Source organism: Triturus cristatus, chromosome 6 (assembly GCF_964204655.1).
Source record: "Triturus cristatus chromosome 6, aTriCri1.1, whole genome shotgun sequence".
Classification (NCBI taxonomy): Eukaryota; Metazoa; Chordata; class Amphibia; order Caudata; family Salamandridae; genus Triturus; species Triturus cristatus.
In genome coordinates, this window is record NC_140589.1 from 1,848,195,347 (window position 1) to 1,848,219,917 (window position 24,571).

The window sequence follows — 24,571 nt, forward strand, 5'->3', positions numbered from 1 at the left end:
TTAGCACTGGACAGCAGTGGTAAAGTGCCCAGAGTCAAAAAAACAGAAAAAAATTAAGTCCAGCTTACAGTCTAAAAACAGGAGGCAGAAGCAAAAAGCAAATGGAAATCACGGCAAAAGGTGCCAGGTCTAAGAGTTAGCTTTCATTTAGAATTATCACAAAATAGATACTATCAAAAGTGTTTGTACAAACCGAGAAATTGAGCAAAGTAATAATTATAACTTTTTAAAGTTTTGCCTAGTGGTACTTGTGCCATTCACTTTGCTGCAGTCTACACAGAGAGCATGGCAAAGCCCAAGCAATCAAATTGTGAAAATGGAAGTTATTTTTGATAGGCTCACATTCATCAGCAATTGGTTGACTGTAACTGTCAGTCATGACATATGGAGTTTTTCCTTTTCTTGAACATTTCTTTGAAATGGGGAGAGGATGTAGCCTTACGGTTAGAGCGGTCAACCTCGAAGCTGAGGAACAGGGTTCGAGTCTTGGCAACAACGCTCAACATCCTGTGATTCTGGGCAAATCACTTAATCTCCCCATGCCTAACAAAAATGAATGTGTCCATCTGTAACTAAACTGGTGCTCATGTAAAGCGCTCTGAAACTCGATGTCTCGGGTCTAGTTCGCGCTATATAAAACTAAAAAAAATAAAAGAATCTGCACGTAGAGCGGTACAGTGGTTTTGTGCTTTCGGTGTATTATTGATGGCTGTCTGTGGCACCGCAGCTCCTCAGTGGCATGGGTAGCATGCTATACCCTGCGAGTACCATATCAGAACAAGAACCAATTCAGGCTGTAGCTCTCTAGAACCATACTTGCAGCAAGAGCAGACCACTTCTTCTGTGTCCTGGTACAGTTGGTGCAGCCTGACAATCTGTCACACTGGCACTTTCATGTAATCCTGTATCATCATAACAGAGAGACTGAAAACTGCTGCATTATTCTCCTTGTACAGGCACAGAGTGACTATCCATCTTGCAGCATGTCAGTAAGAGAAATTCTCCTCTCAAGTATAGAGGGCTCATTACTGCCTGGGGCCACTGAAATTCATTACTTCCCGTGGTGTTGATAATCATTACTGTCTGCGGCCAATGAAAATCATTACCGTCTGGTCCGCTGATTATCATTACTACATAGAGCCATTAATATTCCATGCTGTTTGAGGTTAATATTCATTACAGATTATGGCAATTGATGAACCTTACTGCTTGAGGATACCGAGGATCATTACTGTTTGGGACAGTGAGGTTTCTTATTATCGGATGCAACTTTGGTTCATTGTAGCCTGCAGCCATTGGTGTTAATTATAGCCTATAGCCTGAGATCATTGCGACTTGTCACTTCTTGGTGCCACTGAGCCTCATTACTGTCATTGACTGTTATTCTTTCTGCCTGGAGCCACTGAGTCTCAGTATAGGCTGGTGCATGATGCCCATTTCTGTGGGTTTCTCCTGCAACACCTGGGTGGACCCTTCAGGCAATTACTGTGGCTGGCCATCCTATGGATTCCTCATTGTTGCACCATGGTGGACTTGTCGGAGCATATGATTAGGTTGGCCATAAATAGCTATTATTATGGCTATACACTCCAATGACAAACCCATATAGGTTGAAGCCATCCCATCATTCATAGCCCATCAATCCTTGGGGATGCCCTTTCTCTCAACAGGAGTGGACCGGAAGAAGAAACCTGACACACTGAAGGGCCGTGTAATGTAAGGGCCCTGGAAAAATGGCCTGAATGGACGATGCCTGGAGGCCCACAGTTCTGGCCACTAATCTCAACAATACCATCTATCTGCTCAAAGCAAGACATATCTCTTTTTATATGTCCCTCATCGTCAAGGTTTGCAACAATAGTGGAGCCGTCACTGAATTGACTTGAAGCCCCAGGAATGCCATACATTATAACAGAAGCAATGCAGACTTCTTCTCCTTTCACCACAAACCCCAAATCCTGCAACAGATATACCTCCAAGATCAGATGGGTCATTAACTGCATTCTGCCCTGAGCCATAGTAAATTGTCTATTTAGACAATGAGCCAAACTCCCCCGGCTCTCAAAGTTTCCACAATCAGCTTCATGATCTTGATACCGAGGGTAGGCCAGAATGGAGAATGACCTGCTCATACCAGAGGTCTCACCACTGAAACTGCAGAAATCTCTTGTGAGGAGCAAAGATTGGAGTGCTTAGATCGGCATCTTGAGAGTTCTAAATGAACCATCCAATTATTCTCCTGAAGCGGATCTCTGAGATGTTATGTTATGTGAATTTGTAGAGCACGGCTGATCACCTGTGAGGTTATCCAAGTGCTGGGTTGGGCAGGTCTGAGGGGGGAGGAGGAGGAGATCATTCCTGTTTTGTATGGAAGAGCCTTTTCTTGACATTCCATTGAAAGTCCATGAGGGAGGGGGAGGTTCCGAGGTGTTTTGGGAGGTCGTTCCAGGTCTTGGCTGTGAGGTATGAAAAGGAGTGTCCTCCGCTTCTGATCTTCTTGATGCAATGGAGGTTTGTTCTTGCCTGGGACGCAGATCGAAGGTGTCTGGTGGGTTTGTAGAAGTTGAGGCGGTGATTGAGGTAAGGTGGACCATTGAGAGCTTTTTAGGTGTGGGTAAGTAGCTTGAACTTAGATCTTTCCTGGACTGGGAGCCAGTGGAGATTGTTCGGGTGTGGAGAGATGTGGTTATTTCACGGGATTTTCAGGATGAGTCTAGTGGCGGTGTTCTAGGTAGATTGGAGTCTGCATAGGGCATGGGCTCGTATTCCAATGTAGAGGGAATTTCCATAATCATGTCTACTTGTGATAAGAGTCTGAGTGACCTTTCGTCTGGTGGTCAGTGGAATCCACTTTAAAATCTAGTGTAGCATTCACAAGATGCGTAAGCATGATGATGCAACAGCATTGATCCGTCTGCTCATGGAGAGGTTGGTGTCCAGGGTGCTGTAGAAGTTCTTGGCATGGTCCGCAGGGGTGGGTTGGGGGCCAAATTCGTAGGACCGTCAGCATGCGTTCCCTGGGCGAGTGGTTGTTGCAGAAAATGAGGACTTCCGTTTTGTCTGTGTTGAGTTGGAGGCAGTTGTTTTTCATCCAGGCAGCGACATTGCTCATGTAGTTGGCGCAGTTTTACTTTAGCAGTGCTGGTTGATGGTAAGGGAGAGGATGAGCTGTGTGTCATCAGCACAGGATACTATGTTGATGCCGTGGGCTCTGACGGTGTCCACGAGGGGCGTCATATAGACATTGAAGAGCTAAACAACGATCCTTGAGGGTCTCCGTAGATGAGTTTCTTGGGTTCTGAGGTGTCGGAAGGAAGTCTAACTCATTGAGTTCTGTCCATGAGGAAGGAGGATAATCCACTTGAGGGCTGGTCTGCAGATACCCACCTGCTGAAGCTTTCTAATGAGTGACTTGCGGGAGACCATATTGAAAGCTTCGGAGAGGTGGAGGGGGAGAAGTGCGGCCATTTCTCCTCAGATAACAATGTTTCTAATGTCATAGGTGGGAGCAATGAGGGCTTTCTCTGTGCTGTGGTTGGTGTGAAAGCCTGATTGAGAGATGCCTAGGAGTTGATGGAGTTCTAGGTGGTCTGTGGGTTGGGTGTTGATGGCTTTCTCAATGACTTCAACTGGAAAAGGCCGGAGCGAGATTGGTGTACCTGCTGATGGTGTTGGGTCCACTTTTGGTTCTTTCAATAGGGCGTTGACTCCTGCATTTTTCCAGCAAGACAGGAAGGTGGAGGTGGTTATGGACGTATTGAGGGGACAAGGGTGTGGCCTGCTGTGTGGGTTGATCTTTGGATGAGTTGTGTGAGCCCGAGGTTGCTGAGGCTGTAGAGGAGGGCCATGGAGTTGGGGGTCTATGGTCTCTTCCAGGTGGAAATTAAGGGCCCGATGAGGATGTATTTGGTTAATATGATGGATAGGGGTGCGATGAAGTCTGCAATGTGGATTGTGATGTTGTAGTCCGTTCGTATTTTGACGTGGAGGTGTTCCATGAGGTTGGTGTCTGAGTCCTTGGAGATGGTGCAGTCAATTGTGTTTTTGTAGATGATCGCGAGTCCTCCGCCTGGTATGTGCGTTCAGTCCTAGTGTATGATTTTGTAGGTGGCGGGATGGCTGCGGCACTGTTTGGGTTGGAGGCTGGGTTGAGACATGTTTCGGTCAGAAAGAGAAGGTCGAGTGTGTTGCTGTTGAGAAGGTCTCAGATTTGATGAAGTGTTTCCAGAGGGATCGGACATTGAGGAGCCTGGTGGACCAGTTGGTGCAGGGTGATGGCGTGCATCTGTTGCTTGGAGGTGGTGGTGTCGGCGTCTGAAGTGTCGCAGGTGAAACCGCAATGGGTGCAGGAGAAAGGTCGTACCGTGGTGCTGGGGGATAGGCAGCAACAGTTTATTTGGTGGTGTGTGTTGTTGAGGTCGCAGAGGGTGGCGGAGGAGTAGTGGCGGCTGAGTTGCGGCTGTTGTTTTGGGGTTGGATTGTAGAAAATAAAACCTTTTTAGGGGTTCACTGATGCACCTGGTCCTTAAACCAACAAAGAAGAGATTGGCACGGAAGCTGGGATATCAAAATAATAATTTATTAACCTCACATGAGGGAGACTGCGTCAATACAGTACCCTCAGGCCACTGTGTGAGACAGTCTAAGGAGTACAGAAATCACAGGTCTTATATACTGTATTTACCGCTGAGCATGCAGGGAGACTCAAAAAGAGGCAGTACAAGTGTGCACACGAATAGCTAGTTACATATAAGGATACATAAGATTCGCTTAGTCAACAGAGTGGGAGGAGTTACAATATTGCTGACATCAGTTAAAATAGCCTGACAGTTACTCTAAGAGCAGGTGCATTCTAGAAGCTAGGCCTTTCTGAGCATGTGCAAGGCTCTGGCAGAGTGCTGAAGGAGTTAATTATAATTCATGAATCCAGTGAAATTCAAGAGCAGGCAACAGTGAAGAGGGAGAAACCACATTGCGAGCACATGGCTAACTAAAATGGCTGCCAAAAACAAAATGGCTTCAGCTGATGCTAACAGCCATTTCAGCTGGTTTCAACAGGACGGTCATGGGGCCAGGGTTCCTGGTGCTGTGTGCTGTACAGGCACAGAAGAGCACGGTCGGGCACAGACTGGCTTGCCTTTGGCACAACACGCCTGCTGCTTGTGTCTGCTGTGAGGTCACGCTGCGGCCTGCATTAAGTAGGTCCTGTGGTGGGCGGGGCTTCTGTTGGCGGGAAAAACCCAGACAGGAATACCCAGGCAGCGACTGTCACTTGGCCAAAAGACAGCAACTAGATCAATCTAGAACAAGCAGGAACTGTAGGGCGCTGGCAAGTGGTAATCTTGGTGCCCAGGTGCCTACTGATGCGTTAGCGCCACGACCTGCATTAAGTAGGTTCTTTGGTGGGCGGGGCTTCTGGTGGCGGGAAGAACGTTGAGCGGGAAAACCCAGGGGTTGGGGGGGGGGGAACCTGGGCAGCGGTGGTGTCACTTGGTAAAATGGCAACAACTGAATCAGGCTGGAACAAGCAGGAACTGGAGGCCACTGGCAAGTGGCAATCTAGGTGCCCAGGTGCCTAGAAGATGTATTACCTCCATCTTGAATTGTCTGTGGAACCCAACTACTGATTTCCCTTTAAATTCAGGACCAACCTGTAACCCCCTCCTCATTTGCCCACAAGCAAAACAGCAATGCAGAAACCTGTGGGATGAGGAATAGTCCGACATCTCGCCACCTTGTGCAGTAGCTTTTGATTTTCGGGATCCATAAAATTCATTTTGTAATGGTAAAAAAGCTGCCTGGGAGCTGCCTGTTGCTCAGGGGACCCATAAAACTCTATCTTGAAACCCTGAACAGTTTCCAACACATAATGAGTTATTCAACATCAATTGCACAGAAAGTATTGAATACGGCCCCCAGGATAACTTCTTAAACTAGAATAAGTTTTACCTGTTAGGTTGCAACCTGCTTCAAACTGGTTCCCGGTCCTGAATCCTCTGCAGTATCTGCCACATCCATAGCATGAGCTGGAAGAAAAGAAGGTGCCTCTGCCATAGTAATTGCAATTTCCTCTTCTTTGATTGGCAAATGTTTTGGAGGACCTTGGTAAAAGGACTCGCCTTGCTTCCGTCCCCTATATCACCCAGCTTGTAAAACGCCATGCTAAAAAGCTTCAGATTGAGGCCATTTGTCGGTTCTTGCCTCTGCTTCACCTCCTTGAGATTCTTCAACTCGCATGGCTATCGGATTGTGAGGCTGCATCAAACAGAAGCCCGTGTTGTGCATAACGTTTCAGCTACCACTGAAGGGTTGCAATGCCCCTGCTAAGGCTTCATATACAAACTGCTGCACAGAGTTGCTAATTGCCTCCACCAGTTCTTCCCCATGTCGTTGACCTCTTCAGTATAAGGCTTATACTCATCCATACCAGAGGCTTCTGACCGTGCCATACCAACACTCTCAAAGACAATGAAAAGGCACTGTAATACACCTTGTATACACAAGGGGTAAAAGTGTACAAGCGTCCCAAAAACACAGTGACTGTATTAAGTCAAACCAAATTCACTCTTCAGGTAAGCCTTTAATATAATTATGTACGACCTGATTGGACGAAAAGAATAGCAATAAAGCTGCTCCAAAAATGATAAATTATAAATCGCCCACCAATACAGTCCCAAAACAAATACCTTTAAATCCGAGGATTTATTAGTCTGGCAGCTTTCTATTAATGTGGGCGCTTGTCGGATATAGCTGCAAGCTGTGGTATGTTTCCAGCACTGATAATACTTCTCATTGAATGGCCGCAAGTGCGTTCAATGTGCTTGAGATCTTGAAAACAGAAAGAAGATCGCTTCAAGCCAAACCTGGTCCACAGGACAAGCGCAACCCTCCCAACACTAAGGGCCATAAGTATGACATTTCCATTTTACATTTCCTAAATAGCGAATCCCACGAAATCCCTATTTAGGAAATGCAAAATGGAAAGTACAAAAATAGAGATTTTCTAATAGCGATTCTTACAGAGTAGGCATCGCTATTAGGAATTCGCTCTTTAGGAAATGTTAAACCATTCATTCCTTGGGCCTAAAGACCCATAGGTATGAATGGTTTTGCATTTCAAAATAACAGGAAATCGCAAATTAGGAAATGCAAAACCAAGGGGGCCTTTGGGCCCAAGGCCCCCCTTGATGCACCCCCAAAAAACATGCCCTAGGGGCATGTGCATGCTACATGGCCATGGCACTTTAAAAAATGCATTTTGGCTGCTTTTTATAAAATTGCACATGGTTGTCGATGGTAATACCATTTCATAAATGCCCATTTTGCATGTAGGTAATGCTTTGTACATGTGCTTGGGAAATGGCAAATAGGAAATCCCTATTTGCATCTCCTATTTAGGGAATCGCAAAATGCGCTTTCTACCCAGTAGAAATCGCATTTCTGCCTTTGTACATATGGAAAGGCAATTAAGTATTCCTTAATAAATGCAAAATCCTTTCGTACATATGGCCTTATGTGACTAAGCGGAGGAGCGTGCGCCTCAAACAGAAGTATACACTACTAATGTACGCACAAACGCTAAACTGTAAATACTATAAACATTTTGCTAACAACCTTTTCGAAATCACATAACAGTTACCACAGTATTAGGAAGAAACAATGAACACGATGGACTTCACTCTTGGCGGCAGCAGCAAAGAAAGCGGAATCTTGGAGTCACTAATAGATACGTGGCTATGCACGCTGTGATTGGTTGGAAGGGTACGATGGGAAGTGTTTGTTTAACTCTTTGGCTGCTGTGATCTGGGCAGTAAAGATTGAGAAGCCTCCGGTCCTGACATAGAATTCAGTGAAATGTTACAGGTCTAGACATTTGTCACCTCACTAGTTAAGAACTATCCAATTCTATAGGCAAATATTAAATTTTTTATGTGAAATAATATTCTAAGTATTCCCATAATCATACTTGTTGTGTTTACAAATACTGAAATCTTTCTATCACTTTGTTACATTTTCATTCTACATGAATAGGTAAGAAATCCATAACATATAAGGAAGGCACACTTTCTTGAGAGCTGGTTAACTAATAGAGGTAAGATGAGCACTTACAGCAGGGCACAGTCAGTTTGCATTCAAGACAATCTCTTGCCTTCTGTCCTAGGTACAGCGACAAGAGGCCCACTTGCATCCAGGTGCTAAATGTGATGCACCTCCCGCCCAAGTGCTGGAGGCCTCTCTCTGTATCGCTTTTGTACCCGTTGGTGCAAACGTGCCACTGAGGTGCATTCTGTACCAAGAGTTAGTTCCAGTGAAAGGTGTTGCTCTGCCTGCTGTCCCTTTATTCTTGTTCTCTGCTCAGCTCTGTTCCTCCTAAGCATGCTGTGATGGCAAGAGGACCTGTGTGATGTGCACTGCATCTGATTTACAGCATAATGATGAAGTATAGCCTGCACGTCCACGTGTGTCCATCTGTCTGGCTCTTGGGATACCAGGCTGCCATGGGTGGTAGGAGGCTTCTCAGACAAGTCCTTCCATGGAAAATACTCTAGAAAGTGCTGGGAACTAGCCTCCTGTTGACTTTGTTCCACAGCCTCTCTTTAGTCCGACTTACATTCAGCAGAACCTTCCAGTGCAGACTTCCGACATGCCCATCAATCGACCTTACCCATCAGACACACCAAGTCCATTTTGGCAACAAGCCCCTACCTATCCAGTCCATCAAGCAATGGTCTTGTTGGTAGGGGAAACTAAAAGCTACCCTTTCCCCGCTAAGCTGGCTACATCACTGCTACTTAGGAGAGCCAACAGGAGCAGGCACACAGACCCTTCATCCTTCTAACACCCCCTACAGGCATCTAGTCCCTTTAGTCATCACAGCACTCCCTCTGTAAGTGGATATGGTGAGTAAACAAAGGAGGCCTGGAGGAAGGCTGACTTGTCTCATTTCTTGTCCCCACAGGCCACCCTTAAGAAGCTCTTCCCCAGCATCATCAGCATCACGTGGCCTATTCTGTTTTTGGAGTACGAGGGGGCCTTTATCCAGGTGAGTGGATGCGGGTCTGCTTTGACTGTTTCTTTGGGAGCAGGACTTGCAGAGCTGTTGTGCATGGTTTCATTTGGAGGTAGTTCTACTGTTGCTTCAGATGTAGGAGCTCAGATTAATACCTGATCCAGTTTTGTTCCTAAGTCTGTCTTGCTGTGCGTTGGTTTTTCAGAAGTTCCAGAGAGAATTGAGCACAAAGTGGATCTTGAACACTGTGACCACTGGAGCTCATGTGCTGAAAGGCAAAGTGTTCCGCAACTACATGGTGGACTTCCGGGTCAGCAACACAAAACTCTTCACGAGAGCAGTGACTGTCCTGCAGGTACTGTAGGCTATTATTAAATGTACATTACAGAGGTCTGTCTGGGGAAGTGGCCATCATACATGAATTTAATGTCAGGCTTTGAATAGATCTCACAGAGGGACAGTGGTTGTAGAATATGGGAGACATCGACCTATGGAGGCACTGTGCATACATCTGTACTTCTAAATGTACATTTGGATGTAGCAAATGTGAACTAATCAATTACCAAATGTCCATGTTTCACTGCAGGAAGAGGCAAAGACTAATAGAAAGGATCAGGGAAGAAAGAAGGGGTCAAGGCAGGGAGAAATGAGCAGAGCAGAATGGAGGGATATGGGCATACTTGAGGGATCCGGACAGCGGGTAAGGAATTAGGGCTGACAAGAGAGATCAGTAGGAGGGGTGTTCAGAGCAGAGAGAAAGAGAGAGGAGATCAGGACAGAAATAAATTAACAATATACCAAAAAGGGGAAGGGAGCTAGAAGTGAACAAAACAGTAATGGGAGGTAGATGCAACGCACCTCCTTATTGAGGTCAGTTCTATGTTAATTAACCAATGGGTGGAGTTTGGCATTTTTTGCGTGAAACAGTCCAGTTGGCCAGACAAAGGGCACATTGGGACAGACATTGGATCTGGGCATGGTCACCGGACTTATGCAACCGGGAATGTCCAAATTATATGGCTGGGTTTACAAAATTATACTGGAACACAAATTATGCTGATGAATTATGTGCCACATTCTGTGTGGTGTCTTCACCTCTAGGTACTGAATGTCAGTCTGAGACCGATCCAGCCAAGCTTTACCTTAGGGTGGTGCCTTCACCTATGGATGTCAGTCTGAGAAAAATCCAGCAGAGCTGTACGTTAGTGTGGTGCCCTCCCCTCTGAATGTCAGTCTGAGATGGATCCAGCCGAGCTATGCCTAAGTGCATTGTCCTCACGTCTAGATGCGGGATGTCAGTCTAAGGTAGATGCAGCTGAGCTGTACCTATGTGTGCTGACCTCACCCCTGGATGTATGTCTGATATAGATCCAGCTGAGTTGTGCCTAAGTGCGGTGCCCTCACCTCTGAATGTCAGTCTGAGAGGATCCAGCTGAGCTATGCCTAAGTACGGTGCCCTCACCTCTGAATGTCAGTCTGAGAGGATCCAGCTGAGCTGTGCCTAAGTGCGGTGTCCTCCCCTCTTGTAGTCCGTCTGAGAGGATCCAGCTGAGCTGTGCCTAAGTGTGGTGTCCTTATCGCTGGATGTCAGTCTGAGATGGATCCAGCCGAGCTGTGCCTAAGTGCATTGTCCTCACGTCTAGATGCTGGATGTCAGTCTAAGGTAGATGCAGCTGAGCTGTACCTATGTGTGGTGACCTCACCTCTAGATGTCAGTCTGATAATGATCCAGATGAGCTGCACCTATGTGTGTTTTGACCTCACCTCTAGATTTCAGTCTGATATAGATCCAGCTGAGCTGTGCCTAAGTATGGTGCCCTCACCTCTGAATGTCAATCTGAGAGGATCCAGCTGAGCTGTGTCTAAGTGCGGTGTCCTCACCTCTGGATGCAAGTCTGATATAGATCCAGCTGAGTTGTGCCTAAGTGCGGTGTCCTCACATCTGAATGTCAATCTGAGAGGATCCAGCTGAGCTGTGCCTCAGTGCGGTGTCCTCACCTCTTGTAGTCAATCTGAGAGGATCCAGCTGAGCTATGCCTAAGTGCGGTGTCCTCACCTCTTGAAGTCAGTCTGAGAGGACCCAGCTGAGCTGTGCCTAAGTGCCGTGCCCTCACCTCTGAATGTCGGTCTGAGAGGATCCAGCTGAGCTGTGCCTAAGTGCGGTGTCCTCACCTCTTGAAGTCAGTCTGAGAGGATCCAGCTGAGCTGTGCCTAGGTGTGGTGTCCTTATTGCTGGATGTCAGTCTGTGATGTATCTAGCTGAGCTGTGTCTAAGAGTGGTTTCCTCACCTTTGGATGTCAGTCTGAGAAGGATCCAGCTGAGTTGTGCCGAAGTGTGGTGTCCTTATTTCTGGATGTCAGTCTGTGATAGAGCCAGCTGAGTTGTACCTAATTGTGGTGCTCTCCCCTCTAAATGTCAGTTTGAGATAGATCCAGCTGAGTTGTGCCGAAGTGTAATTTCTGCACATCTGGGCACTGGATATCAGTCTGCAATAGATACAGTGGATCTACTCCGTAACTTGGTGTCCGCACCTCTGGGTGCTGGATGTCAGTCTGAGATAGATATCTACAGCCGAGCTACATGTAAGACTGGTGTCTGTAGGTAATGGAGGCCAGTCTGAGATAAATATAACAGAGCTGTACTTGGGAGCTGTTGCCACACCTCGACACCAGATTTGTGTAGAAGATGTAACCATTGTAGCCCTACTGAGAGTGGTTTCAACACCACTAAATGCCAGTCTGACATAGATAAAGCAGAGCTCTGCCTGGCACTAACACACACAGCACTATGTCCCATATCAGAGTGGAAGTGGTGTTCACCTCTTTCGTCACTGAATGCTGGCCTGAGAAAGCTGTAGCAAGGTGCTATCTGTGATTAGTATATACTATTTAAACCTGTCCACTTCGGAATGCTCTACTTTTACAGCTGTCCTCTGACACACTGTGTGATATTGAGCAATTCCGTCTCTCTCCCTGGTCTTATGTTGGGTATATTGTGTAAAGTATAAAGTTCTGTCATTTATGCATGTAGGTTCTTGAAACAAGATGGCTTTGTGAAATTGATTTTTTCCCTATTCCTTTTAGAGGCTTTCTGGACAATCTCAAACTCGCTGCCTGGATACCCTCCTGCGCTCCATCTATGGGACTGAAGTTCTGTCCGACGAGATCAGGGATGCAAAGACCTCCAAACACGTAGAAGAAGCATCGACCAAAGAGCAGGTGACAACACAGTGCCCTCTGTGTCTCATAAGCACCTACACATATGTTTTTTCAGCTCTCTTATCATTCTGTGTACTCTGCATTACTTTCTTGTTAGTGTGATTGTTCCTCAGCTTCTTTTTGCGTCTCTAGCAATAACAGCTGGCCACACGCCTAATATCCACCTCCGTGATCCAGCTCGCCATCCATCTTGCTAAATACTAGTTTTTTGGGTGGAATCCTACAACAATTGGGGTATGTATGAGGCCAGGGGCAGCTGGCACAGATCGGGGGTGGTGAGCGGGGGAGAGGATGGTGACTGGGTGGGGAGTAGAAAAGATAAGCCACTTACCTCTTCGCCGGCCGTGTCTCTCCTCTACTTCTCTTCCAACGAGTCCGGAACGGAAGCAGGAAACATACAGGCTTCCCATAAGCCAATCACAATGCTGCAATGCAGTGTTGTAATTGGACTGAGCACCGTGGTTCCGTGCTCAGACGGGTATAGGAAGCCTATGCATGTTTCTCACCAGGCTGTATATTACAGCCTGGTGGGGTACATGCAAAGTGCGCATGACTGGCCGGACCAAGATGGCTGGCCAAACCGTCTTGCGCACTTAAGTGCTCACCACTTCTTCCCCTGCACTGAAAGCAGTGGGATGACGCTCCTCCACCTTAGTGCAGGATCTGCCACAGTATCAGGCCTAGGTATAAGCAGTATCACCTTCACACAGTAAATCACTATGACGGGCCACATTTTTACTCTGTGAAGGAAAAATCTCGTTTCACCAATTTTGACAAATATTCTGTTATGAACATTAGAATGCACAAGAAATGCAGAACTGATTCCCCCCTTCTCTTCATTTGTTCAACCAGTTAGGACCATATCTGAGAACCCAGGCAAAGATGTTAAATGTGGTGCTGGGAGCAAGGTCAGAGGCACCTTCCTCCATCCTTACCAGGATCGTCCCTTGCCTGGGAGGTTGGGCTAAAGTCACCTGAAGCAGGCCGTGCTTGACTGCGCTAAACGTTAAGATTTGAAAGCAAATTGTTTAAACCTACGTTAGATGCTGACACTGGCATTTGCCAGCTAGGCCTCTTTTGTGAACAAATGCAAGAAAGTACAAAACATGTAAGGCCAGAGCGTGAAAGGCGCACACTTGAACAGAGGTGACATTTGTCTCAGTAAAGTGATTCAAAATGGTTTTAAACATTGCGTGCTAAAGTAATTGGATAGTGGGGTTGTTACCATGCCAAATATGGCTAAATGTCTGCATGATTACGATATTCCATCAAATCATCTAATTTAAAGGGGTAGTGGAAGTGACATCCCATACCATTTGACCTTTACTTTGACTCACACACACATGCTTAAACATACAGACACATTCAAACACTCTCTCTCTCTCTCAGATAAACACACTCACCTGTAAGCACCTATACAACATATATCGAAAAGCATTTATTACTTACCTTCGCTACCAGATGGAGTCGCATTCCAGTTATTCGTATTCCTTTTTAGGTCTCGCCTGAGCCAGCGCATGCGCTGCACTAGCGAGATATTTAGTAAGTGGGTTTAAAAACTCCAACCACATGCTTTTTGTGTGGCTTAAAGCGTGCGGTTATGCGCACAATCACGAACAGAGGCGCCACCTGGCTTTCCTCTCTCGTCATGGTGCGCGCACATTGCACACCACTCGCCAGACGTGCCTCTTTTTTTTTAACTTGCAGCGCGAGGCACGCGCGCTTGTCTTTCTGGTGCCCAGCCTAACGCTCCTCGCCTCAGAGACTTGAACCCCTGTCCTCTCCGTTTGCATTCACAGAAAACAAACCCGTCCACAGTGATGCCCTTAACCAAACCCCCATAAGAGTTACTGACATACCACAGACTCTGTCTTTACATTACTGCCTGCAGATCCGTTTTGCAACGGCTGAGTTTTTTTTCTCTCTTTTTTTATTGTTAATTTAGGGGAAGCCTCTACAGTCTGTTGTCTTTTCAGGTTTCCTGAAATGCTGCAGCTGAGTCCGTGGCTGATGCAAGCTCTAGAGGGGGGAGGAGTGAGCTTCAGATGACTACTGGCGGGAATACTTGACTCCCGATGCTGGAAAGCAGCTTCGGTCCAGCAGAGCCAATAAACAAACACTTCTAGAGGGGCCACCTCCAGGAGGACGAGCGTCACTTCTATCCTCTGGCGCCAGGTTACAGGGCTCGGACCCACCAATAACATGTATTAAATGGACACGGGTCAGATGCGCGCGAGGCTTCTGTGTTCCCTGGTGCTGACTTTCAGAAAGACACTTGATCACGAGTGATCCGCAGATCTGAGGGGCTTTGGGGACAAGGGTCAGAGGACATCTCTCACTGGGCAGACCCCCGAGGACCCAAGAATTCACGTTCAACACAGAAGTGTTTTACCCGTTGAATAACTGCCCTTTAAAATGAACCACCTAGGATTACCTTCCCTTTCTTTTAAAATCACGTCATTTTGGGTCAATTACACGGTCAATTTTTTTCTTTAATACATGGAAAACATGCATGCGGTTAACAATAGCTACATAACTTTACTTTTTTTTCACATTTCCATTTCTGATAACATGTAGTTTACTGATTTTGTATAGTGCCCGCGTAGTCATGAGCCTCTTCGGGGAACTAAGAAAAATATAACATGATCAGAAACCTTCGAGATCCCTCCATGTGGTTTATGTATAGAAGTATACACTGCAAGTCATAAATCTACCTTTGTATATAATTGGAAGTTTTTTACCACAGCATCACCAATAGTTGTCAGTACTCCTCTTTTTTTTCTTTTTCATTGCTCACAGAACTCCTCTAAACACATAAAATTGCTATTACATCCATTAATTTTATTATTTCCCTCTTCCATTTAATTTTTAGGTAGAGCCTAGAGCAGCGCATGCGCTGCTTGTTCGACTTTTAGTAAGGGGGTTTTCAAAGTGCTACCAGAGGCTTTTTGCTGGCCTCAAGCTTGCGTGCATGTGCGCGTGAACGCGCGCAGCCGCCATCTGTCTTTTCTCCATCACGGGTAACTAAGTGCATCGCAATCGTGATCACTTTAACTTTCGGAGCCCGCGCAGCCAATGCTTTTCGCGCGCACTTGTTTATAGCTGCATTTGAAACTTGATATGAAGTTGAAGTTGAAAATATTTGTAGAGCGCGCTGTGACCAAGCGGTTTCCTGGCGCTGAGTGATTACAAGTGACGGAAAGGAAAACATCGGTGATCAGTGAGAGGGAAATGCGTGGGCAAACAAGTGGGTCTTGAGCGCCTTGCGGAAGTGCAGATAAACAGTAATAGATCTAATAGTGAGTGGAAGACTGTTCCAAAAGCGAGGGGCAAGAGTGGAAAACCTAGTGCCACCTGCTCTGGACTTGCGGAAGCGGGGAACAGTAAGAAGAGCCTGGCTAGAGGAACGGAGATTGCAGCTAGGGAGTTAATGGGTGACCGTCTAATTAATGAAGAGAGGGGCCGTACGGGCGCGGGCCATGAAGACTATGCATCCCATTTTGAAAAGGGTTCGGTACAGAATAGGGAGCCAGTGAAGGGACTTAAGAAGGGGAGAAGTGTGGTGAAATTTAGGGAGCCGGTGGATAAGACGAGCAGCCTGATTCTGAATGGTCTGGAGATGCCGCAGCTCGTAGGCGTGAACGCCCACATACAAGCAGTTCCCGTAGTCCAGACGGGAGAGAACCATGGCTAAAATGATAATTTTAAGGGCGTTGAGGGAAAAAAAACGGGAGCTCTTACGAATAATCCGGAGAGACAAAAAACAGGATGAGACAACGGTGCTGATCTGAGGGCACATGGAGAGGTCCTGGCTGATTTTAATGCCGAGGGTTCTAACTGAGGCAGAGGGGACCGGGGGGGACCAAAGCTGGAAGGCCAGAAGGCAGAAGTCCAGGGGCTGGAGGAACCACCAGTCAGGACCAGCTCAGTTTTGTCCGGGTTAAGTTTGAGGTGGTTTAAGCTCATCCAATCAGAAATAAAAACAAGTGTGGTTTGAAATTTAAGAAGGGAATCCGTAGAAGAAGAAAGATAAAAAATTAGCTGAAGGTCGTCGGCGTAGTTATACACGGAGACCTCCATTCTAAGCAGGGAAACAATGAGAGGATAAATGTAAAGGTTGAAAAGAAGAGGGGAAAGGGAAGAACCCTGGGGGACCCCACAGGACACCGGGCGAGACGGGGCAGAGAAACCGGAGAGCTGGACAGCCTGCGACCGGCCTTGGAGAAATGACGCGAGCCAAGAGAGAGCGGTGCCCTGGATGCCCGCTGCCCTGACACGGTTGAGAAGGATGGATTGGTCGATCGTGTCAAAGGCAGCGGACAAATCGAGAAGCACCAAGGCTTGAGGACAGTTGGAGTCCGCCTTGCTCTTTAGCTCGTCCAGGACAGAGAGGACAACCGTTTCGGTCGAGTGAACCCGGCGGAAGCCTGCTTGATGGGAAGCCAAAAGACGGGTATCCTCAATGTGGGTCGACAGGCAGGAAGTGATATGGCTCTCTAGGATCTTGCCTAAATACGGAAGCAAAGAGATGAGCCTAAAATTAACAGGGAGGGTTGGATCAGATCCAGGTTTTTTTAAAATAGGGATGACAATGGCCGATTTAATTTGGGGCGGAACTGTTCCCTGAGAGATAGATGAGTTAAGGAGGGACAAGGGGGGATCGGGGCAGCCAGCAAATAGCTCCCTTAAGATGCGGGCAGGTCCACAATCGGCAGGGGAGCCGGACTTGACCTTCCTAAGCAAAGCAAGAAAGGATTCTTTCGAAATAGGGGGGAAGTGAGTAAGAGATGAAAACAAAGGGGGAAGAGAAAAAGGAGGAAGGGGGGAAGATGGTGGGGAGATGTTCCGTTTGATATTGACACTCTTTTCAAAAAAATAATCATTAAGGGAATGACTGAGGGCTTGGGAAGGGATAGGGTTGAGATTGACTATCGGATGCGGCCAGATTATGGACGATAGAGAAAATCTCCTTAGATTTATTAGCCGCTGATAAGATTTTGCCAAAGAAATATTCTAATTTGGCCGAAAGAATAGCTCTCTTGTAGTTGTTTAAGAGAGACCTATATTGATCCCTCAGAAGGGGGCAGTAGTTGCGCCTCCACTGACGCTCTGACTGACGGAGAGCCAGTTTGAGGGCTTTAAGATCGCTAGAAAAACATTTATTGGCTTCATGGAGACGACAGGCTTTAACCGTCCTAAGGGGAGCGACCAGGTCGCAGGAAGTAGATAGCCAGGTGTTAATGGCGTCTACTTGATGGTCGAGGGGGAGGGCCGATAAATCTGGGGAGGAGGTCGCCAGAGAAGAATGAAGAATATTGAGATCCACCCGATTCCAGTTCCGTGCAAAGACGTTCTTGGGCAGGGGGGGCTTGTCTATGGCTGCCAAATCAATGGAGAAGGAGATGAACGAATGGTCAAACCAAGTACAGGGAAGAATGGTGGTCGAACGAATGATCCGACTGGCCGACCAAATCTGGTCAAGAGTGTGACCAGGAACATGGGTGGGGGCGTGAATGTGGGGAGTAAAGTTGAAACAGCGAAGAGTGTCAGAAAAGTCTTTAGAGGCCTGATCTTCCCTGGGGTCACCAGGCCCATAATTGAAATCGCCCAGTAAAAGAACTGACGAGTTATTGATCACAAGAGTGGCCAGTAGTTCTTGCAAAGCGGGCAGAAAGTGATGCATTGTTTGAGGAGGGCGATATACAAGAACTACGGTGAGGGGGGCGGAGAGATTCACCGAGCGAGCCACTAAGAAGTCAACTTTAGGTATGAAAGGGAAGGACAGGGGTTGAAACTGAAGAATGGACCGAATAATCAATGCCACACCCCCGCCAACTTTCCCATCAGGACGATCGGCCCGAAGGATGTAGTGCGAGTCGGGGAGTGCAGATAGAACATCAGGCTGAGAATCTGCGGAAAACCAAGTTTCCGTCAGAAACAAGAGATCAGGAGACTCGGTGTCGAGGAGGTTGTAAAGTTCCAACTGATGCCTGCCCGCTGAGCTGTAATTAAGAAGGTAGGCAGAGGCCACCAACGGAGGACAGGGGGGGGAAAGGGGAGAGTACACAGGAGGAACGGTAAGCTGCTGACTAGACTAGGAAACGGCGGGGGAGGGGAGGGAAGGGGCGGCAATGTTCAGGGCATGAATGCGTTTAAGCGTGAAAGGGCTGAGGGGCCAAGTACCTTGATATGTGAGGAGCTGCCCGGAGGTGTACCTTAAAACAGAGGCAGGGTTTGTGGCCCCAGGTCCCGACCGGTCGCGGACGGGCGCAGAAGGGCTTTCCTTTGGCGCGCCACCGGAGCGCCCGCTGCGCCCGCCCGCTGCGCCATCGGGGAGCAGTATTCATTTTATAGGAGGAGAGAAGGGCGGGAGGCAGCCGCGACTAGAGCGCTACCCCTGCCTTCTCCCAAAATGGCGTCCACCCTCGGCTCGACCCAGCACCAGATCTGCCGAGCGAGGGATGAAGCTGAGGTAGGAGCAGGACGATGAGCAGAGATTTTTAAAAGTACAAAGAATGTTCACTTTTAAAAGAGGAAGGGGATCGCGCACAAATTAATGCAGGGCTAAGAGTAACACAGCGCACAGCGCTAATAAAATAAAATCAAGCGTCTACACACTCACAGTGAGGTTCTGGACTTTTAAGAGTCCAGAGGTGTCAGGGAAACAACACCCAAAGACCCCTGAGTTCCTCCTGTCTCGGTGCACAAATAAACAGAGACACGGGCTTCTCGATGGTGGCGTCAAAGACCAAGGTTTATTTACTGCAGGGACACAGAAGTCATAGGAACCACACAGAGGCAGAATCTACGAGACTGTTCAAATTGCATTAAGTGGGTTGTTCTTTAAATACACGCAAAATGTCTTTAGGCAACATTACACGAATATTTCTCATGCCCAACCCGGTATCCCAAACAAACAGTAAATAGACATCAAATAATAATTAGTCGTAGGTTTTCGGTATTCGATCAGGTTCCCTTGACAGTTTTTCATTCTTTGCCCGATCCTTCCCATCATAAAAATCGTAACCTCCCCATTGTAAAAGCCCAGAAGGAGAGGAGCAGAGCCAGGTGCAAAGGATTGAAAAGTAGGATAAGAGGTGTTTATGGATCATAAACGGGCATGGCTACCGTCTTCTGCCTTTCAGTCAGAACAACGGACACGAGAACCAGTATAGCAGGACTGGCCTCAGGCAGGGGAGGCAGCTTGATTCTGCCTAGTCATGCAGCGTCAGCCTTTCTCGGGGCTCGAGCTTACGTGTCCTTAACAAGGTGACTCTGCCGGGGTCATCGCCCGTTCATTGACTATGTGAGGGCAAGAAACAAAATGGATGCCGTAACTAAAATGGATGCCATGACTTTACAACAGAATGCCCTATTTCTCAGTGAATTCATGCTAGTTGCGTAGCGAAAACACTGTTATGCATATAATGGATCATTTGCGGTTCATTGGTACCAAAATCGTGTCAGTACTACGATACCGAATTCACGGGTTCGGATCGCTACAGAACCTCAGACCGTCCTTTTGCCCTTACATAGGCAATAACTCACTCTATGTCAGAATCCATTTCTATGTTCATCAGGTCACTGATATGTTGTTGAAGCATTACTCTATCCCGTGGCGTATCTCTAAAAACAGGTGGTCTTCTTACGCATGTTGAAATGCAGAGGTTACATAAGGCAGGACCACACTGAACAATGAGACAGCACGAAAATAAAAATACCAACGCAACACCAGTGACTATCAGAATCTTCCATCCCCACGCAGACAACAGGTTCCAGAACCATCCCATTAATGACCAGTCACCTTCCTCTACATGAATAGAGTCAGAGATCTTATGTAACTTAGAGATGGCCTTGTACACCGTTGGCGCATTATCTGGGATAAAAACACAGCAACTCGATTGGATCATCTTACACACTCCACCTCGATCTGCAAGTAACACATCAAGAACCATACAGTTCTGTAACGTCATGAGGCGATCCGCTTGAAGCTCAGCTGTCAGGTTACTAAGGGCACCCGCAGTTTCGGTGATGGTGGATTCAACTACCCGTGTTAGTTGACGTAAGTTTCTACTGTTGGCCATAGCCCCCCAGAACGGAAGGAAACCTTTGAAGAAGTCTCCTGCTTCTTGGCCAGCAGTATCTTCCTTACTGAAAACACCTCTCACAACTCTAGTTTTGTGATAGTCCGGTGCAGCAGTGTATGTCGGAGGTAACAGTTGAGCGATATAACATGAGCCTGAGAAGTCAGCAGGCAACCATGTGTATGCTCTGTCTTGGCAAACAAAATAGGTACCCTTAGCAGCTAAGAATGCAGGGGAAGACTGTGACGGGAAAACATATGTTTCGATACAGTCACTCTTCCCTAGTCGAGCTTTCGGATTCCTCCCATTTCCTTGCAAACAGACCTGACCTTGGTGGGGTACGACCCAGATCGGAGTCGAGCTTTTACGTTTGTTCTCACCCAGAGTAATGCCATATTCCGTAACATTCCAACCCATGTAAACTCGCAATTCATCCTTGGGAATGAACGGAGTGTTATTGACATCTCTAACCATGTCAGTGATTCCTTTTACCAAGGCTCTAGTAGCAGAGTTATACCGAGTGGAACGCGGAGGTCGTGGAGGATAGGTCTCTAGGGCATAAGCGAACATGGTCTGAAATGCCCAGAATGATCCATTATAACTAAAGGGCAGAACCAGATAAGGGATGCCCTTGTCCATGGTATGTGGTATCAAGCCACACACCCAGCAGTTTGTTGTGTTAACCACTAGTTGATGTTGGTGCAAGAGCTGAATGAAAGTGTTATTTATAAACTCAGAGCGTCGAGCTTGCTCGTGGGCAGGAAAAGGATGGAAAGAATGGAGAGAAACAACAGTCGGAGAAACAGGAACATGGGGAGATACTGTAGATGTAACAGGTGTAAAGATCAACTGAATACCAAAAATAATTCCGCTTACCAAAGTTATCAAAACAATTAGAAGTGTCAGAGTACATTGCATTAGAAAACATTTACTATGTAATATGTCATATAGCTTTGTCTTGTGCACATTTATGACATTAACCCGTCGCAGTTCAGGAAGCTCCATCTTCTACAACCGTTCGCAACGGATGGTTTGTACCTGTTAAAAACTTGCCTCTGTTTACCCTGGGAGTTCCCAAGATAGACCGAAGAAACCGACCTTATGTCTGATTCCCTGCAAATTAAAACAAGGCACACGTTACGACCCTATGGTAACCCAGATGGCAAGGTGAGAGAAACAATAAAAACAAAAAGATAAAAATTTTGAGCAAACTTCCTGACTGAATGGAATGCAGTAAGATCAAAACAGTTTTCAAACAGAAAGGTAATTATGCAATGTCATTAGTTCATAACATGAGAACGTAGATTATATCTGTACTTTCCGGGTCTTGTCTGATCTTGGAATAGCTGGTCTACAGGTGCGGAAATGTTCGACTCCACAGGTGGCAAGTGTTCACTTTGTACAATACTCGGTCCAAGATTCAAAGGAGCGGTTCCTGCTGAGGTGTCAAAGTTCTGTGTTTCAGTTCGTGGGTGGTCCGTTATGTACTCTGCATCACTGAAAGGGATGTGCCTAGGAACAGGTTCTGTCTCGGATACACCAAATCCCTGTCTAACCCAATTGTCATAGGGGAGTGGGAGAGGGACACGCTTCGTATGGCTAGCGTGCACCCAATTTTTCCTTCCAGCTAGGCGTACAGCAGTTCTTGTTGTGAGGAGTACCTGGAACGGACCCACGAATCTTGGCTGGAGGTTCCGAGTTCGTTCGAAATTCCGAACTACAACTTGGTCGCCTGGTTTCAACGTGTGGCCTGGACTCTCTGGCAGTTTAGGCAAGGATTCGAATACCTGTTGATGAATAAGGCTTAATTTAGCAGTCAGATCATAAAGATAATCAATCAACATTGGGTATTCAATCTGTTTGAATTCCTTTGGCCTAGGGACTCCCCAAACATTAGCAGGACGACCGAACACAATCTCATATGGGCTAAGCCCTACTCGAGAGTGTACAGTCGCTCTGGTGGACAGTAGAGCTAAAGGCAGTGCGTCTGGCCAAGAGAGACCAGTGGAAGCTTGAATTTTAGCAAGTTTCAGCTTCAGGGTGCCATTGTACCCTTCAACCAAACCCGCTGACTGTGGGTGATTCGCACTGTGGAATTTCTGGGTAATACCCAGACCCGCACACACACTCTTCATAACTTTCCCTACAAACTCACTTCCATTGTCCGACCAAACAATCCGTGGCATACCATACCTGGGGAAGTATTCTTTGAGGAGGATTTTGGCAGTGGACATAGCAGTGTTATCCTTCAACGGATATGCCTCAATCCATCTTGAAAATGCACAGACTACCACTAGGACGTATTTAAGATTGTTACACCTATCCATGTGGATATAATCCAACTGAATCACTTCAAAGGGACAAGAAGGGGGAGCAAAATGACCAGTTGGGGTTGGGGTTCCCTTGCCAGGATTATGCATCAGGCATATCATGCAATTTTTCACCACTCTTTCCGCACACTTAGTAATTCCATCGTTCTTCCATACTGGAGCTAACATTTTACAGATCCCTTTCGAACTGATGTGCGCCGCTCCATGCGCCATCGTGACTACCGCAAGTACATACGCATCAGGTAACATCCAACGTTGCTGCTCAGACAAATCAACCCAACATCCACTTGAATCCATTTTACCCGTTTTCTCCTTCCATTCATTCTTCTCATTTTCAGTTGCTTCATTCTGGATTGCCTTCACACTTTCAATCGTATTCTCACACATCCCTGATTCAGCAATCCATCTTGCAGACGTTGCAACATACATTCGGCTCGTCATGTTCTTGGCCGTCTCTTTGGCGACCTCATCAGCAAACGCATTCCCACGGCCAACATCATCCGTAATCTTCCGATGTGCACTGCACTTCACAATCGCAACTTCATTCGGTAGGGTCAGAGATTCCAATAGATCACTGACTAACTGTCCATGTTGGATCTTAGTCCCATGGAACGTGAGAAAACCTCTTTCTCTCCAGAGACGTCCAAAGCTATGTGATACGCCGAAGGCGTATTGGCTATCAGTAAACACATTCACTCTTTCCCTCAGCTAAAACACACGCTCTTGTTAGTGCAATTAATTCTGCAGCTTGGGCAGAATTCTGACTTACTCTTGCAGTCTCAACAATCGTACTCAAAGTCGTAACTGCATACGCGGCCGTCACATCACCATTCTGTAATTTAAAACACGACCCATCGACATATAAGGTGCCGTCTGGATCTAGTAACGGAGTATCTTTCAAATCAATCCTACCTTTTGTCTCTTCCTCAGTTCTAAAACAACAGTCATGGGGCTCTGAATCACTCGACTCCTGAGTAGTCGGCAACAGCGTTGCTGGATTCAATATGTTGCATCGCTTGATCTGAATGTGACTTGCCAAAAGCGTCAGCTCGTAGCCTGATAGTCTAGCACTGGTGAGGTGCTGAGTTTTCGTTCGATTCATGAGTGTATCCACAGCATGTGGAACCATGACTACTAACATGTTGTTCATGACAAGTCCAGCAGACTGTCGAATAGACACTGCAGCTGCTGCTGTAGCTCTCAAACAACTTGGCAATGCTCTGGCTACCGGATCTAATGTGGATGAGAAATATGCACAAGGCCGCTGTTTGTCACCAAATTGTTGCGTTAATACACTCAACGCACAACCTTCTCTTTCATGGACATATAGTGTAAACGGCTTACTGTAGTCAGGAGTACCCAACACAGGAGCTGAACACAGCGCATCACGTAAGTCAGAGAAACTCTGTTGACATTCATCAGACCATGGCAAAGGGCTCGGAACACCTTTTCCAGTCAGGGCTACCAATGGTTTTGCCATGAGAGAAAAATTTGGGATCCATTGCCTACAGTATGACGTAATACCCAAAAACGCACGCACTTCTCTCTGTGTGCTTGGTACAGTCATCTGCGAGATTGCTTTGATTCTCTCTGGGGTCAACCTTCTTCTCTCCTTTGACAAAAGATGACCTAAGTAGGTCACTTCTTGGCAACAATATTGCAGTTTAGAAGGTGACACTTTGTGATGTAAGTCTGACAAATGACGTAATAGAGAAATTGTAGCTGCTTTGCAAGTTTCCTTGTCATCAGCAGCCAGTAAAAGATCGTCTACGTATTGGATCAGAGCAACACCAGGAGGAAGTACAAGAGCATCTAATTGACTCTTCAATGCTTGACTGTAAATTGAAGGGCTCTCACAATAACCTTGTGGAGCGCGCTTGAATCTGAAACTGCGACCTCCTAAGGAGAAACCAAAAATGTCTCTACTT

At 46.8% G+C, this 24,571-nt stretch overlaps 1 protein-coding gene across 1 annotated transcript in view; it reads left to right on the plus strand.

Moving 5' to 3' along the window:
• Positions 1-24,571, plus strand: part of GCKR (glucokinase regulator) — a 194,815-nt gene that overhangs the window by 160,385 nt on the left and 9,859 nt on the right. Inside the window, exons 16-18 of the mRNA XM_085613316.1 lie at positions 8,960-9,043; positions 9,216-9,365; positions 12,095-12,229. Coding sequence (XP_085469442.1) covers positions 8,960-9,043; positions 9,216-9,365; positions 12,095-12,229 — 369 coding nt within the window. The remainder of the gene's footprint in view (positions 1-8,959; positions 9,044-9,215; positions 9,366-12,094; positions 12,230-24,571) is intronic.